The sequence below is a fragment of the Rhinolophus sinicus genome, linkage group LG07, assembly GCF_036562045.2.
Source record: "Rhinolophus sinicus isolate RSC01 linkage group LG07, ASM3656204v1, whole genome shotgun sequence".
Lineage (NCBI taxonomy): Eukaryota > Metazoa > Chordata > Mammalia > Chiroptera > Rhinolophidae > Rhinolophus > Rhinolophus sinicus.
Window position 1 is genome coordinate 337,719 of NC_133757.1, and position 16,514 is coordinate 354,232.

At 55.4% G+C, this 16,514-nt stretch overlaps 2 protein-coding genes across 6 annotated transcripts in view; both read right to left on the minus strand.

Annotated features, from left to right (window-relative positions):
- The window catches only part of KNDC1 (kinase non-catalytic C-lobe domain containing 1), a 51,479-nt gene extending 50,623 nt beyond the window's left edge, over positions 1–856 (minus strand). The window contains exon 1 of one of the 3 annotated variants that reach the window (XM_019728311.2): positions 135–856. In XM_019728311.2, coding sequence (XP_019583870.2) covers positions 135–794 — 660 coding nt within the window. In that variant the 5' untranslated portion in view covers positions 795–856. The remainder of the gene's footprint in view (positions 1–134) is intronic. The other 2 variants (XM_019728312.2, XM_019728314.2) reach the window with 2 other exon arrangements.
- Positions 857–5,794: 4,938 nt separating this feature from the next.
- ADGRA1 (adhesion G protein-coupled receptor A1) overlaps positions 5,795–16,514 on the minus strand; it is a 28,287-nt gene continuing 17,567 nt past the window's right edge. For all 3 annotated transcript variants that reach the window (XM_019728307.2, XM_074338762.1, XM_019728310.2), the window contains 2 exons: positions 9,573–9,671; positions 5,795–8,532 (listed from right to left, as the gene is read on the minus strand). In XM_019728307.2, coding sequence (XP_019583866.2) covers positions 7,344–8,532; positions 9,573–9,671 — 1,288 coding nt within the window. In that variant the 3' untranslated portion in view covers positions 5,795–7,343. The remainder of the gene's footprint in view (positions 8,533–9,572; positions 9,672–16,514) is intronic.

The window sequence follows — 16,514 nt, forward strand, 5'->3', positions numbered from 1 at the left end:
GCTGCGGGATCCCCCTGCTGCCACGACCTGGCCCACGGGGAGGGGGGCGGGAGGCACCCTGCCCGGAAACTCCCCGCGGACCCCTCCGCCAGGGAAGGTAAGGGGGGGGGTCCCACCTTGGGGTGGGGACTCACCTCGTCCTCGGGCAGAGTGGGGAGACGCTCAAAGTCGTAGAAATCTAGGTCCTTGCCGTCCTCCTCGTAAAAATCCGCCGCGGCAGGGTCCATGGCCTGCATCCTGCGAGCGCGGCGACGGCGCAGAGCACTCGGTCCCCGCCCGGCCTCCGCGTTCCGCGCCGGGCAGGAGTCTCCTGGCGGCCTCGCCTCGGCCCTTCCGCGGCCTCTGCGCCAGGGCCGGCCAGGCTGGCTCCGCGGGCCGGGTCTGGCTACGCGCGCCCGAGCGCCATGGCAACGCGCCCCGTGTCGCCCGGCGCGGACCCCGCCTGCCTCGCCCTCGGCGCGCCCCGCCCGCGCGCCTGCCGCAGTGTCACCCGAGCCGGGGAAGGGGGGACACTTGGGGCGGAACTGGGGGATGCGGGCGCTCGCAAGGCTGCGCTCACTTTGGCTGGCGCTTGGGTCCCTCCGGGACGCAGGCCGCTTTCTGGGCGGGGGGCGGGGAATGCCTAGCTCGGGATGGGCGGCCTGGACGCGGCTGGCGCCGTTTGGGGGCGGGGCCAAGCCTGTGTCCGGTGTTCTAAGAGGTGCCGCAGGTTGCTGCCGGGGTCTGCACCCACTTGGCCACACGCAGGGTCCAGGGCCGGGGCCTACCTCCCAGGAGAGCGGTGGGCGGGTCATCGACCCTCCACCGGGTCCCTGCTCCTTCCCTCGCTGGCCTTGGGACGGGGCTGCCGCAATCCTTGCAGGTGGTGGTGGCTGCGGAGGTGCCCAGGCCACTGCGCTGGGCTGGCAGGGGCGGGGCTGGCAGAGGCCAGGGCGCAGGGACCGGTCTGAGACGCTGGAGCTTGGCCTGTCCCCTTGCTGGAGTCAGAGTCCCATGGACGATATGTGGGGACCAACACTTACAGCTTTACCCGCACCTTGCCAGCCAGCCTTCTGGGTATGGAACAGAAACCCAAAGACCAGACAACCTCTCCTATTTTGGCAGCTTGCTAACAATTCAGCCCTTCACTGCCCCATTGGGGTCCGTTAGCTGGGCTTCGGTCAGCACTAGAGTGAGCCTTGCCCCAAGCTGGGGCCTGTGGTTGGGCAAAGAGCCAGCATCCAACCCCCACACCCTGCCTGACAAAGAGCCAGGATGCCCCCCAGGGTAATGGTAATTTACCAATGGGTGGATGGTAATCTCACCACACTGGGTGCGCATGGGTGCCCTCCACCCCAACCCCTCAGAGAGCAGATGTGGCAGCCCTGTCCCCACAGCCTAGCCTGGCCAGGCACACAGCATGCATTCCATCAATGCTGCTGTGTGATGAGGCAGAGCTTGGGGCAGGAGCTTTAAAGTCCCAGGTGCAGGGGGCAGCTGCACTAATTCTTAATGTTCTGTCCTTGAGTCAAGTCGCTGTGGCCTCTGGTCTGGGGATGTGACATCCAAGGATGTGAGGGCCTCCCATGTCACTGGAGAAACAGATGGGCAGTGAGGCCTCAGGCTGGCAGCCAGGTGGGTGCTGGGCAGCCTTCCCTTGGGCCCACCCAACTCAACTGAAGAAGAAATCTGGGGAGCCTCCCCCACTCTGGGGCATTTGGAAGCTGGGAACAGCAGACAGGGTGGGCAGGCTGGCGTGGATGGGTGGGGGCAGCAGGAGCTGCAGAAAAGGCATCTCGCAGCAGTGTGACTTGGGCCCTGAATGCTCTCTGTGGACACCACACAGGGACTCAGAAGGAGGGGTTCCAGCGGCCCCACTGCCTCTTTCCTGAGAGACCCTGTGTCTGCATCGCCACTTCTGCCTGCACTGCAGCTCCTGGCCTGAGCTGCCCTCCCCGACCTATCCCTGTGCCCAGGGCAGGGGGCCCCCAACGGCCACATTCTCCCGCAAAGTCTGTTCCCTGCTGGTCTCTGGCCCTTGTCACACTCAGACACTGTCAGGACTTGGTCCTGTGCTTCTGAGCCCCGGCTCTCCGCCAGGTGGGGCTCCCTCCAGTCCCAGGGCACACAGGGCCCTGAGCTGGGCCAGGCCGCGTGCGTGGAGGCTGCAGAGAGTCTCCAAGCCTTGGCTGGCATGTTCCCTGGAAGAGTTTTGAAAAGCTGTCAAACCACTTGCACATTGTGAAGTCGACATCTACATTAAAAAATAAACATAAAAATATAAATAATTGCAATGCGTGTCATATCTGGTGTGGTGTAAATATTGACATTTTGAAATAAAATTGTCAATCACTCTTGTAAATGTACCCGTGAAGCTAAATGCCGAAGTGGTTTGATGCTCACCATCAGCCATTACAAAAAAATCAACATGTTTTTCTGTAACAGTCAGAAACCTTCATTGTAACATTTGTTCACTAAACTCATTATAGTCATCGAATTTTGCCCAGAACTTTAGTTTACTGTGACATATTTTTGTGCTTTAAAGTTTCTATAGGTTCCCCACCACATTTTTTGGCAACAAGTACACATGTAAGTCTTAATAAATTGAATATTTAATAAATACATTTTTTAACCATTAGACTCATTTGACGTTATCAAAGCCTTTGGGCAAAGTAAGTGACCATGTTTCTCTGAGAGATGGGGACAAATGCGCAAGGACGGCAGAACCCTGACCTGCTGCTGGGGGCTGAGCTACCTTGTCACTCTGTGGCTGTCACTTTGCTCTACACACCCTGACTTGTTCCCGTCCTGCCCGGCTCTCTGTGGAGGGTGCTGGAGAGTAGGGGTAGCCCTCTCTCCCCAGTTCTTCTCTGGGTGGGGGCCGGCAGTTGGGTCTGTTTCCAGCCCCCCTCTGAGAACCAGCCTTAGGACCCCAGCCCCAGTGGGGCCACCCCCATTCCTCAGATGTCTGGGCCTTGGGTTCTCACAGACCCATACCTTTGCCTTCCCGCCCCTCGGGGGGCGGGGGAGCTGCTTTTGCAGTCACTGGCTCAGGGAGCCTCATGCTTTCTGCCTTCCAGCCTTCCGGGTCTGAGCACCAGCTCCCCGCATGGCCGTCCTCTCCATGCAAGTAACTGGTGTGGCTTCCACGTTCCCACCGGGTCCAGGCCTGCGTGCCCAGCAGGAGGTCGTGTTGATCTGCCACCTGCTTCTTGTTGCAGTCACACAAATGTGCACCCAAGTGACAGAATTGGGGTGTGAGCAAGCGTGTGGTCCCCAGAGGTGACATGCAGGGGCCAGGGACTTGCATCTCAGCTCACAGTGCCCCAGGCCTCCTGCTCACTTTGCCTTCCTGGGGACTCACTCTGGACGCGTGCTTCTGTACAGGGCTTGGGGATACACGGGGTCACTGTGGACATGGGTCCCTGTCCCACCGCCCTGCTTGTAACACGCCTGGATAGGGGACAGTCAAATACCCAAATGTGGCTTCTCACACTAGAGAGCTGGAGAGAGACGGGGGTTTGCCACTTCATGAGAGAGTGTTGATGAGGGGCCTGGGCCAGGCCCTGTGGGAGGTGACACCTGTGGAAGGTGACAGAGCCAGGAAGGGCCAGGCCCGAGTAAGCGGGGTCTGATCAGGAAGCCCCATCTCTAACACCCAGTGTGAGGACTGTCCCTTGGCGGCATGTCTGTGCTCACACGTGTCTGTGTGTCCACCGCCCCCAGGAGACCCCTCCCTCCTGGCCCACAGGAACCAGCTCGGTGGAGTTACCCTGTCCCCGACCCCCTTGCCTGCAGGCTGACTGTCTCACTGTGAGATGGACACTCCTCTCCCAGCAGTGGTGACTGCAGGTCACATCTGGACAAACTCTCTCTAATGCCCCTTCCTGTTTCTCCCACCCTCCCAAATGGTCATCACTAAGATTTGACCCTCGACCTCAGCCTTCCCAGGGCCCCATCCTCCACCCTGGCCCCTGTGTCCTCACGGAGCTCTGACCCTGTCCCTCTGTCCCCACCCTCTGGGTACACGGACCCCTGCAGTGGCAGGGCTGGCCTCCATCAGGGCCGCCGGTCACCCTTCCTGACTTTTGGGCTGGGGAACATGCTTTGATCTTGGATCCAACAGACAGCACTATGTGTGAAGGTGACACCTAGGCCAGAGGCCCGAGAGCCCCTGCTTCTCCACCCCAAGAAACACTGAGGCCATGGGGCAGGTCGCGGGACGCAGGCACAATGTGGGCACTGAGTAGGGACACCTGGTGCCCCCTGCAGCCACCATCTCTGTGTGGCCTGTTCATCACGTGGCTGGCATGCACCTGCCCAAGGCCCTGAGTGCCCAGCACGTGGAGCTCCTCTCAGCGTCCCCGGCCTGGGGGGACAGGCCTCCAGCAGCTGCATCATTGTACCCACCAATGCAGTGTGGCACAGAGCCTGGCATGGCGTGGGAGCCCCCAGGACAGCCGCCTTGTAGGCAGGATCCCAGGCACTCACCCCCGACAGCCTGGTGCTCATGTCCTCTGAGCTGACCTCTGTCCCGAGGTGGGGCTCCAGGGACCAGGGCTCCCTTGACTGCATCTCCTCGAGTCCTGGCCAGGCAGGCAGGATATGGTGCGACAGAGCGAGGGGCAGGCCCATGCCCCCGATCGACAAGGCAGATGGGAGGGGCTTTTCGCTGCAGGAAGCCCAAGGGGGGATGGTCCAGAGATGGGTCAACGGGCTTCTGGGAGGAATCGTGTCTGGCAGAGATGCCCTTTATCTGACTAACAAGCAGCAGGGCTGCCTGGCCGTGCTGCGGACGATGCTGAGCCCTGGGTCACAGGCTCTCTGAGGCCCCACTGGCCAGGCGCCATAATGGCCCTCAGGAATAATTGTGAAGTTCCCTGGGCTAGAAGTTTCCCTGAGCCCTTTAGGCTGATTAAAACGGTCACTGCGTCCTGGTATGACCACAGCATCCCTGTGTGACCACCAGGTCTCCACCCAGTGAGTTAGACAGGAGCACATAGGAGGCTGTGGCAGAGTGGATGTTCTCTGTGAAGAGTATGCACATGCACACACATCCTCACGTACACACACTTGTGCACACACACAAACTTACTGCACACACACAATACCACCCACACTGAGCCCTCACACTCACACTCACTCTAATGCACACTCACACATGCAAACAGCCACACAACCCACATACAATGTACAGACATGCAGCACACATGAGCACATTCATGCACGAATACACCTGTCACAAACACACATGCACACTCATCTGTATACACTTACTCATGCATGCTCACATAAATACTGTGTACACTCACACACACAGCACTTATGCAAAACGTGCTCACACACATGCACATTCAGACAACACCCATGCACACTCATGCATGCCCTCACACACTTACACACCCAAAGCACTCTAACAGCACACCACCCACACACAGCCTCACATGCACAAAGGAAGTGACATAAAATGTCAGGCCACAGACAACCTTGGCTCTGACCTCCCATTGCGCACCCTTCTGAAAGCTCGCTCCTGCACTGCAGTCATGCTGTGGGTTTTTGTACTCTGGAAACATTACATGCCAATGGACATGTCACCACACTATTCCCAGGTGGACTCAGGAGGCTGAATTGATATTGAAACACGCGGTTTAATATTTAGTGTGGACTTTCTTTGGTTTGAATAATGAGGTGAGCTCTGTGTTCTGCCAGGGTCACTGACGGTAAGAAAGACCATGGGGCCACACGCGGAGGTGGGCTGCCCTCCTGCAGGGCGAGAGACTCACACGGACGCCATTAACCAGCCTCACAAAGGGCGAACAATGCAAAACACTGTATTTCGCCTGACGGTTCTGCATCTACAGTGCACACAGCATGATGTCAGTTCTCTGGTCCGTGTCAGCTACAGAAGCAGGTGAAGAGGCAGGTGACAGAGACAGGAACCGCTGGCAGTCATTGGGTGCCCGTCTGGTTGACCTGAGGACACACGGGGTATGCAGCAGGTACAGACACTGCGTAAGTTACGTCACCGTCAAGTTTACACGAATCCTGGGAAGTGGCCTCCTTGTGCTCAGATACTGAGCATGGGCCCCTGAGAGCCCGACACACTCCCCTCCCCTCCCCTCCCCTCCGCTCCCCTCCTGGTGTATAAGGAAGGGTCTGCTCCTGCTGGTGTCCCCTCCACCCAGATGGCATGGCACACAGGCAAGTCCCAGGGATGACAGCTGTGCAGAGCACTGGACACCTGGCCCTCAGATGCTTGAAAACACGCTGCTCGGCACACGAATAATGTGCCGTGTGCACGTGCGGTGGTGACATGTCACTACATGTGTGTATGTGTGTGTGCATGTGCATGCACGCACACAGGTATGCACATGTGGAGGTGATGTGTCACTGCATGTGTGTGCACACGTGGGCACATGTATGCTGCTGCATTGTGCACGTGTGAGTGAGCATGTGTAATGCACATGTGTGCATGTCTACACAAGTCTGAGCTGCAGGAGGAGGGAGGGAGGGAGGAAGGGAGGGCTGCACATGGTCTCACACGCACATCACATCCTTCTGGGTGTCCGGGGTTCTGCCGCCATGGGGACCCAGTGAACCCCACCCGTGGGAGGGGTCACCTCTGTCCTCTGAGTCAGGGCTTTGTGCCCAGATGATTGTGGAAATACAAGCCCCTCTTCTTTCCCCCCGGAATGCCCATGTTGGGGTGAGATCCAGTCCTGACAGCGGCTGGCTTTGGAAGTCGAATCTCCATTGAAGGACATCTGGGCATCTGCAAAGCACCCCCTGCAAGCCCCCAGCCAGCTCTCTGAAGGCCGACTGTCAGGCTGTGGCCCCAGCGTCTGTGATGCTCTGAGGCCTGGGGGTCAGGGGCTGAAGGTGGAGACGGTGCCAGGCCAAGGGCTGAGCGGTCCCTTCCCGTGAGGCACACACAGGAAAGCACAGCGGCCAGAGGTGACTGCCCTGGTCCACAGCACACTGGACTGACGGGCAGGCTGCCCCCCCTTGGAACAGAACTGAACGCACACAGTGAACACAGAAAATACTGGTGGTGCCTCCAGTGCGGCCAGGCCCGCCACGGGCGGGCGCTGAGGGTGGCTCCTCTGGTCGGGCCCTGCCCCTGGCTGGGTGCTGACGGCGGAGAGTGGCGCCCGCGGACGTGGACGGCTTGTCTGACCTGGAGATTAATGGTGGTGATATGGCTCAAACTGTCGTCCCAGTCGAGTCCTTCACATCAAGGGGGTTAGCGGGGGTGCCAGCCGCTTCTGAGAGGTTCTGTCACTTGGTGACCCCCCCGAACTCACGAGGCAGAGGGGCTCCGCTCTGCTCCAAAGCTCGTCCAGAGGCAGGTGGTGGGTGGCCGGCTACACGGTCGTCTCGTTCTTCCAGGGCCCCGTCCGGATGCTGCGTGTGCTGTCGGCACCGTAAGGCGTGGCTTCGCGCACGACGCCCTTGAGCAGCCCGTTCTGGCCGCCGAAGGGCAGGGACTGTGTCCTCCGCAGCATCTCGAAGTGGGCGGGGCCGCGGGCCGCCTCCCTGCCCGGCCGCAGAGGGCAGCCGTAGAGCGTGGGGCTGGCGCTGCCGTGCTCGGGCTGGCTGACCAAGGGGAAGGGCTCGTTCTGGGCGCAGCAGGCCAGCGCGTGCACCCCTGCCGGGCCCTCAAGCGAGCTGGTGGGGCTGTCCGTGCGCGAGCTGTGGGGGCTGCCGTCCAGGCTGGACGGGATGTGGTAGGCGTACCCCTGCTCGGCCGTGGCTGCCCGGAGCAGGCCGAAGTGGTGAGGCTTAGTTCTGCTCTGGAGGCAGCTGTGCAGGGGTGGGCCGTGCCCAAACGGGTCCTCCTCGTGCATGTGGACGTGGGCCGCGTCCTCTGCCAGCTGCTCGCAGTGCATTTTGGCGCAGCAGGGCGTGGCCGGCGACAGGCAGCTGGCATGGCTCTGGGTGGCCTGCAGGTTGGTCATCTTGCAGTGGCCGGCCGGTGGTTGGCCAAAGCCCCTCTGCTTGCTAGGACACGGCGAGTCCTGCAGGTAGGTCGCAGGCCCCAGTGCGTCCCCATTGGCATCGAGTGCGGGGTGGGCGTCCCCGCGGGAAGGGCAGCAGGACCACCAGCAGTGCCACACATCGTCACGCTTGGCACAGTGATGGATGAGCACAAAAAGCCCCAGCGTGACACAGAAGGCGCCGTACAGGCAGCTGAAGACCATGTCCAGGAAGTGGCCCTGGGACACGGCCAGGGCCCCGAAGGTCCACGTGGCCGTGAACAGAAAGAGTGTGAAGGCAGCAGCCCTCAGCTGGGCCTGGAACGGGTGCTCGTTCTGCAGCAGACAGGCGGCCAGGGCGTCACAGCTGGGCGGCATGCCCGGAGGGGTCCTGGGGCCGGCCTCCGGCCCTGCCAGCCGCTGCTGCTCCTCCGTCCGCTCCCTGAGCTCATACCTGCGCTCTGGGTGGCGCCTCAGCTGGACGTGGGTGCCCAGGAAGTACATGCAGGTTACCAGGGCGATGAAAGCTGCCGGCCCGTAGAACGCTCCCAGGCTGGGCTCCCAGGCCATCCAGCAGCTGCAGGAGGAGAGTGGGTCAGCGCTAGTCACCCTGGCCCAGCGCCCAGCCGAACGAGGGTCACTGTCTCCAGAGCTCATCGGGAGGAAGACATTTTCCACAGTGACTGAGTGCCCTTGTGTGACAAGGACAGAAGAAACACAGGAGTGTGGGGGGGTTTGGGGAGCACCGCTGGGACTCTGGTGCTTTTCTCAGGCCCCTGTTGCCTTTCACCTTCTGCAGTGGGCCTGGGTGCCCTGGACAGGACAGGGCCAGTGTGTCCTATGGGCTTGGACTTTTGGAGGGACAGAGGAAGGAAAGGGAGCTGGTGAGGCCTGGGATGTGACCTGAGCCCAGCACCGTACTGGTGTGAGCGTGGGGGCCGGACTGGCCTCTGCTGCAAAGGGCAGGTGGGGTTGGCTGTGGGGGGAGAACCCAATGGGAACTGTGCATGCCCTGGCCCCTGAGATGCCCGGGTGTAGCCAGCAGGTGGCCTCATGGTCAGGTGTGGCCTGGGAAGACCATCGAGGCAGACTCAGCCGATGGCCAGCCTGCCAGCCTGCCAGGGGAAGGCCTGATGTACTCAGGCTGCTCCGGATCCGGCGCTCATAGGGGGCTCGTGGGGTTTGTCCTGGGGCACTGGAGCCCACAGCACTGGGGTGGGCATCCCATGGGGGCAGCGAGAGTGAAAAGGGCAGTGAGGTCCCCGGGCATGGACAGGGTGGGGAGGGTTTGCTGGGTCGGACGCAGCTCCTTGTGTGGCGGGGTCCACACTCTGCTGGCCTCAGCAGTGCTGCCCAGGGGTTACTGGTCCCCCAGGCTGCTCCCATCTTCCGAAAACCAGCCCACGGTGCTCAGGGAAAGAGGCTGGGGGAAACTGAGTCTGTCAGGGGGAGCACAGTGACTGCATGGTCTCAGCTGGGCCTTGCTTCATTTCAGGGCATTTCAGTCTGTCATCCACCAGTGGCTGTGATGAGTGGAGGTGGCACCAGTGGTCGCGGGAGGACCCTGGCAGGAGCCTTGCTGATGGCTGTCCCCGCCCCCTCAGCGCCTGTACTCACTATGCGGAGTCCTCGTCTTCCGTCCCATAGTTCCTGATGTTCGTGGCGGCTGTGACTCCACAGATAATGAAAGGAACCCCTCCACTGATGAGGTAGAACCTGCCGGCGAGAGGGAGGCCGCTCACTGCACTTTGAGCCCAACTGGGTCCCCCAAGGACAGTGCGGCATTTAAGGTAAAGGTGGGAGTGATGGCCGGGGGTCCTGGCCAAGTAGTCATCAGTCAGAGGCAGCAGAGAGCCACTGCCAGGGCCTGGCCTCTCCTCTCCCCCTCTCCTCCCCCCTTCTCTTGGCCTTGCGTCCCCTGCTCTCCCTGCACATCTTCCTCTTGCCCTCCCCTCACTCCCAGTTCGCTGGCTGTTGTACTCCTGCAGAGACGGCCCAGGCCAGGCCCCAGTGCCATGTCTTCAGTGAGAGGAATGACATGGGTCTCAGGTCTTTGGGTGGGAGCAGGGTGACCCTGCCTACCGTCACTTTCTGTGACCCCTGGGGACTCTGCCTCCCAGAATTCTACACCCAGAGAACACTTCCTTCCTTCAGAATAAAGAGAAATAAAGACATGTTCTAACAAAAATAAAACTCAGAGAATTGCCATCAGCTGACCTGCACTTCAAGAAATGCTAAATGGGGTCCTTCATGCTGACAGACAGTTAGAAGAAGGGAAGAAAGGACACTGGAAAGCTGAACATTAGGGTAAATATAAAGATGTTTCCTCTTCTTTAAAATACATATGACTGTTTAAAGAAAGAGTATTAACTCTGCCTTGTGAAGTTTATCATACATGCAGGGGTTCATATATATGGCATCTGTCACATAAGGATGGCGGGAGGGGAGATGGTCCCATCCAGTTGCAAGGTTTCTAATATATTTTACATGAAATAGTAGAATGTTCCCACTAAATAGACTGTGAAAATGCTCTGGATTTTAATCCTTGAAGCAACCACAAAAAAATAATAGGCAAAAGCGAATAGATAAATTAAAATGAAATTTTAAAAAATATTAAAATAATCCAAAAGAAGGAAATAAAAGAGAACAGGAGGAACAGAAGAAAAAAAGAAGTAAAAACAGAAAGCAAATAGTGAAATGGAGACCTAAATCCAACGAAATCAAAATTCCATTAAATTTTAATGAACTAAACACTCCAAAGGCAGAGACCATCCATTGATTAACAACAAAGAGCAAGTCACAGACTACCTACAATAGAAGCATTTCAAATACAGAGAGGGCCGGCCTGGTGGCTCATGCAGTTGGAGCTCTGTGCTACTAACACTGAAAGCTGCCGTTTCGATTCCCACATGGGCCAGTGGGCTCTCAACCACAAAGTTGCCTGTTCGACTCCTCAACTCCCACAAGGGATGATGGGCAGCACCCCCTGCAACTAAGATTGAACACGGTACTTTGAGCTGAGCTGCTGCTGAGCTCCCGGATGGCTCAGTTGGTTGGAGTGCGTCCTCTCAACCACAAGGTTGCCGTTCCACTTTCACAAGGGATGGTGGGCTGTGCCCCCTGCAACTAACAACGGCAACTGGACCTGGAGCTGAGCTGCACCCTCCACAATTATGATTGAAAGGACAAGAACTTGACTTAAAAATCCTGGAAGTACACACTGTTCCCCAATAAAGTTCTGTTCCCCTTCTCCAATAAAATCTTTATATATATATATATATATGGAAAGTTAATGGATAGAAAAAGCAACCCATACAAACAGGGGGCCCAAACAGGATTATCTACATTAATAGCAGATGAAATAGGCCTTAAGAGAAAAAGACAAAGAGGGACATTTCATAATGATGTCAGTGTTAATTCACAGGAAAACACTGCAAGCAAGAATGTGTGTGTGCCCAAGAAAAGATTCAAAAATGGGAAGCAAAATGGACAAAGTTAAAGAGATAAATAGAGAATTCCAAAATCGTAGTTGGTGGTTTTAACTATCCTCCTATAGCAACTGATAGAACAAGTAGTCAAAAAAGTCAGTAAATAAATAGAACAACATTTATTATTTGGCTCTAATTGTTCTTCCTAGAACATCACAACCAACAGTTGCATAGCAGTCGTTCTTTTCAAGCACATGTGGTCTGTTCACCATGACAGATGATGTGGTGCTCCATAAAACAAGTCTCCATAAATTTAAAAGCACGAATATCACGCAAAGTGTATTCTTTGACCATAATTAAATTAAATCAAAAATTAATAACAATAATACAGCTAGGAAAACCACAAATATCTGGAAATAAAATAACACACTTCTAAATAATTCATGGGTCAAAGAAGAAATCACAAGGGAATTTAGAAAACATTTAAAATAGGATAGGGAGGAAAATAGAACATAAGATTTCTGGGATGCAGCTAAAGCAGGGCTCAAAGGGACATTCATAGCTGTGAATGTGTCTGTGGGGGAAAAAGGAAGGTCTAAAGTTCAGTGAGGTAAGAGTCTACCTCAACAAAGCAGAAAAATAAAAGAGCAGAAAGGAACCAGGAAGGAGATAATAAAGATAGGAGCAGAAATAAAGAAAAAACAAAAAACAAGTCCTGAGGATGTAATCTACAGCATGGTGATTACAGTGAATGACAATGTTGCATATTTGAAAGTTGCTAAGAGAGTAGATCTTCAAAGTCCTCATCACAAGTAAACAGTGGTAACTACGTGGGTGACGGACGTTGACTAGATTTATTGTGGTGATCATTTCATAATACATACAAATATGGAATAATTCTATTTTCCACCTGAAACAAATAGAGTTTTATGTCAGTTATACCTCAATTAAAAAAAATATATAAAAAATAGTGAAAATTACCAAGGCAGAAGTTGATTTCCTGAAAAAAATCAACAAAAGTACATACCCCTAGCAGGCTGATCAAGAAAGGACAGAGAATACAAATTGCCAGCATCAAGGCAGCTTATCATCGCCCATCCCACAGATGGAAGGGGTCAGAGTACAGACGGTCCCGACTTAGCAGAGTTTGACTTGTGATTTTTCAACTTTCCATGGTGTAAAAGCAATTTGCATTCATTAGAAACCATGCTCTGAATTCCGAGTTTTGATCTTTCCCGGGCGAGCAACATTCAGTTTGATGCTCTGGCGGTGCTGGGCGGCGGGGTGATCATGGGGGTGCACCTGTATTTTGCAGTGCACTGTGTGCCAGTGTTTTTGGATATTGTGTTTTGAGCATGTTTAAGGGGGGCTCAGCTAAGCTATGATGTTCAGTAGGTTAGAGGTAGTAAATGCGTTTTCAACCTACAATTTTTTCAACTTATGATGGGTTTATCAGGATGAAACCCCATCATAAGCCGAAGAGTATCTGTATATTATGTACAAGTATATGAGGTCTGACAATTAAGTTCGTGAACTCATCCTAAAAAAAGTGCTACACACCTCATTGCTGAATATCACTACGGTCACCTTCCAAGTCCTCCCCTTGGGAAGATATGCACCGACACCAGCGCCTAATCCACCCTTCAGAGCAATTTTGGAACTCTTTTTCTGGAATGGCCATCAGAGTTGTCATTGTATTACCCTTGATGTCCTGAATGTCATCAAACTGTCTTCCTTTCAATGTTTCCTTTATCTTTGAGTAAAGAAAGAAGTCATTGGGGGCCAGATCAGGTGAGTAGGGAGGGTGTTCCCATACAGTTATCTGTTTACTGGCTAAAAACTCCCTCACAGACAGTGCCGTGTGAGCTAATGCACTGTCGTGATGCAAGAGCCATGAATTGTTGGCGAAAAGTTCAGGTCCTCTCACTTTTTCATGAAGCCTTTTCAGCACTTCCAAGTAGTAAACCTACTTAACTGTTTGTTCAATTGGTACAAATTCATCATGAATAATTCCTCTGATATCAAAAAAAGTTATCAACATTGTTGCAACAAGTTCCTGACCTCCTATATTAACAATTCAGCAACTCAGATGAAATGGATACGTTTTTGGAAAAAACCCCAACAAATTACCACTATTGAAACATGAATAATTAGGAAGTCTGGATACTGTATCTAGTAAGAAGATTGATTCAATGTCCACAAACATCTAACTGAGAGACTCCAGATCCCGGAGCGTCACCAGTGAATCTGATCACATGTCTAAGGAAGAGACGATACTGGTCTGATTTAGGCTTTTCCAGAAACAGAGGAGGGGGTGCCCTCTGACGCAGTTTGAGGACAGCATAAGCTGGTACCAAAACCAGAGGAGGACACAGAAAGAAGTAAATTCCCTGGCAACCTCCCTCGGGGACGCAGGCACAACATCTGTGACAGTGTATTATCAAATGAAACCTAGGACTTCTGAAGAGGATAAAACATCAGACCCGCAAAATCGTCTCAGAAACAAGCAGTGTGTTGTTCATAAGTCAGTCACTTCATCACAGAAACGCAATAAGGAGAAGCCACGTGATGGTTTCACAGACGCAGGGAAAGCCTCTGAACACACACGGCCATCCCTGCCAAGAGCTCGGCAAACCAGGACACGGGTCTCCTCCATCGGCTGAGGCCTCTGTGAGACCCGTCAGCCAGGTCCTACGTCCTCAGGAACAATATGAGGCTGTCCCCTTCCCACTCCTGTGAAACACTGCCCAGGAGATCCCCGCAATGTGCTAAGGCAGCCAGGAAACAGGCGCCCTGAGAGAGGAGGAGGTACTTAGCTTGTGTTGCAGGGGACTAATCACCTGAGAAATGCAGTGGGCTGCACGGAGGAGGAGGGCTGGGGTGGGGAGGGAATTAACTAGGAAGGTTGCAAGGCTAACACAGAAAAATCAGTGCTACTTTGTATAGAAGCAGGAAACACCTGGGAAAAACCCCCCAGCTATTTACAATGACATAAAACCATAATCTCAGCAGACTCTTTAAGTTGACAGATTTATTCTAAGTTTTATACAGATATGTAAAGAACCTAGGCTGTCTAAAGCCATCACGAATAAGACACAAAAAGATGGAGGATTCACATGATCTGACTTCAAGATTGACTGTGAAGCCACAGGAATCAGAGAAAAGCCTGACAGGCCGATGAAAGACGCTTGGCTCCAGCCTTGCCCATGCGGGCGCTGGGCCCTGGTGGGGAGAACCGCTGAGCGCTGCCCGCTCTGCCGGGACCCATTCTTCCTGGGGTGAGGCCAGGGCCCACTTGACCAGGAAGCACCCAAACCGAAATCTGTTGGGCGGCACTTCCAGCCTAATGACAAGCAGTGACTGGTGACGAAGCCCTTCCAAGCGCCTGCTGGGTCCGGACTTCAGTCCCCTCACCTGAAGCCTGTCCAGGTCCAGCCCCCAGCCCCTGTGCTGGCTCTGCCTGGGTCCCCGCCCAGTGCTTCTCAGGGCTCTGCCCATCCGCTTGCTCCAGGCTCCACTCTCACCTCCCAAGAAGGTGCTGTATGCCTGTCTCACCACGTTTCGTTCCCTGCACACCTGAGGTCACCCCGCTGTGACCTGAGCCAGACCGTGCCTTGTGAGCCTTCCTGGGCCACACATCCTCCAGCCAGGCCCTCTGGTGCCTCTTCTGTCACGAGCAGCTTCTGCTTTTCCCCGAACTGTTCCAGGTACAAGTCACCAGAGCCCTTGGGCACGGTCGGTGGAGACTTGGTCAGCAGAGGGCAGTGGAGGCCGCTGCAGGTGCCCCAGGGCAGCTGTTCTGGTGGTGGCCCCTGGGCAGTCAGCGGTGCGGAGCCCGGGGCCAGACCCACCTTCTGCTGCCCCGAGTCCGGCCCTCTGCACCCACCTCACCTGTGCAGCATCTGGGGGCCCCTTGGCCGCTGACTCCAGTCGCCCCTCTCCAGTGTGGTCTGAACCAGCCTCGAGGGCTTCCAGGGTGTACACCCCGGGACCCTTCTCAGCCACCCCTGTCACCGTATATGACGTTGGATCCCCGTTTGGATCACGGTGACATTTCCGTCTTGGGGCTGTTCCCACTGACACAGTCCCTAGAGACCCCGGACCCATTTAGGACCACGTGCTCCCTGCACTCTCATCCCCCCACAGCCTGCCCGGGTGGTGCACTGGACGGCTGGGCGCTCATCCAACTCTGGGGTCAGACCAGCCTCTTCCTTTTGGTGAAAATTTCTAGCAAGAACAGGCAAACCCGAATCTTGCTGAACCCCAACTGCCGCACCATGACAATGGGAACCGGGCACACACACTGGAGAGGACATGCAGGCACTTTGGAGAAGAGGGGGGACCTGCCCCCCTGGCTGTGGGGCTCCCGAGGGGCAGGGCGAGAGGCACGGCTGGCTGAGGGGCGGCCTGAGCACAAGGACACCTGATGTTGGTTTGGCCAGCAAACAGAAGTGACAACGTCTCAGCATCTCGTCTCCAGCACTGCACCACCGGCCACCACCAGGATTCGGTGTCCGTGATTGTCTAGCTGACAATGAACTCAGGCCAGTTGGGGTTTCTGAGTTTCAGTGCCACAGGTCTTTTCTAAGCCAGTTTAATGTCTTAAATGGAGCATTTGTTTGAGTCCCTCTGTATGTGTTTACAGCTAGTAATTAGCAAAGCCCTCTAGAGCCATCTGGAAAATTTAACTTTGAAACCCAAGCGCCTGCCTCCTACAGTGCTAGGCAGCCCACACCCCACCTTTTCTGATGCATTAACTGTGCTCTGGGATGCAGCTTTCCAGGTCAGGCTCGGCCAGGCGTCTGAGGGACCACAAGAGAGAGTGGGGACAGCAGAGTGGGTCAGTTTCACCCTCTTCTGCAGGGTTTGCACTGTGGCCCGAGAACTGTTCCTGCAGAGGGAGCCCAGGAGCCGTCCTGCCGCTGGGCAGGGTCCCCAGAGTTGGCACGCACTGCAGGCTGGATGGAGGGACGGACAAGTGCCCTCCAACCCTCATGTCATCCAGGTGTAAGTGCATCGGTGCTGATGCATTTTTCAAGAAGAGAAACTAGCAGCATACCTCAAATAATGGGAAAGTACTTAATGCACGTATCCGAAAGGGCAGGACAGATTGCAAAGTTAGGGTGTGATT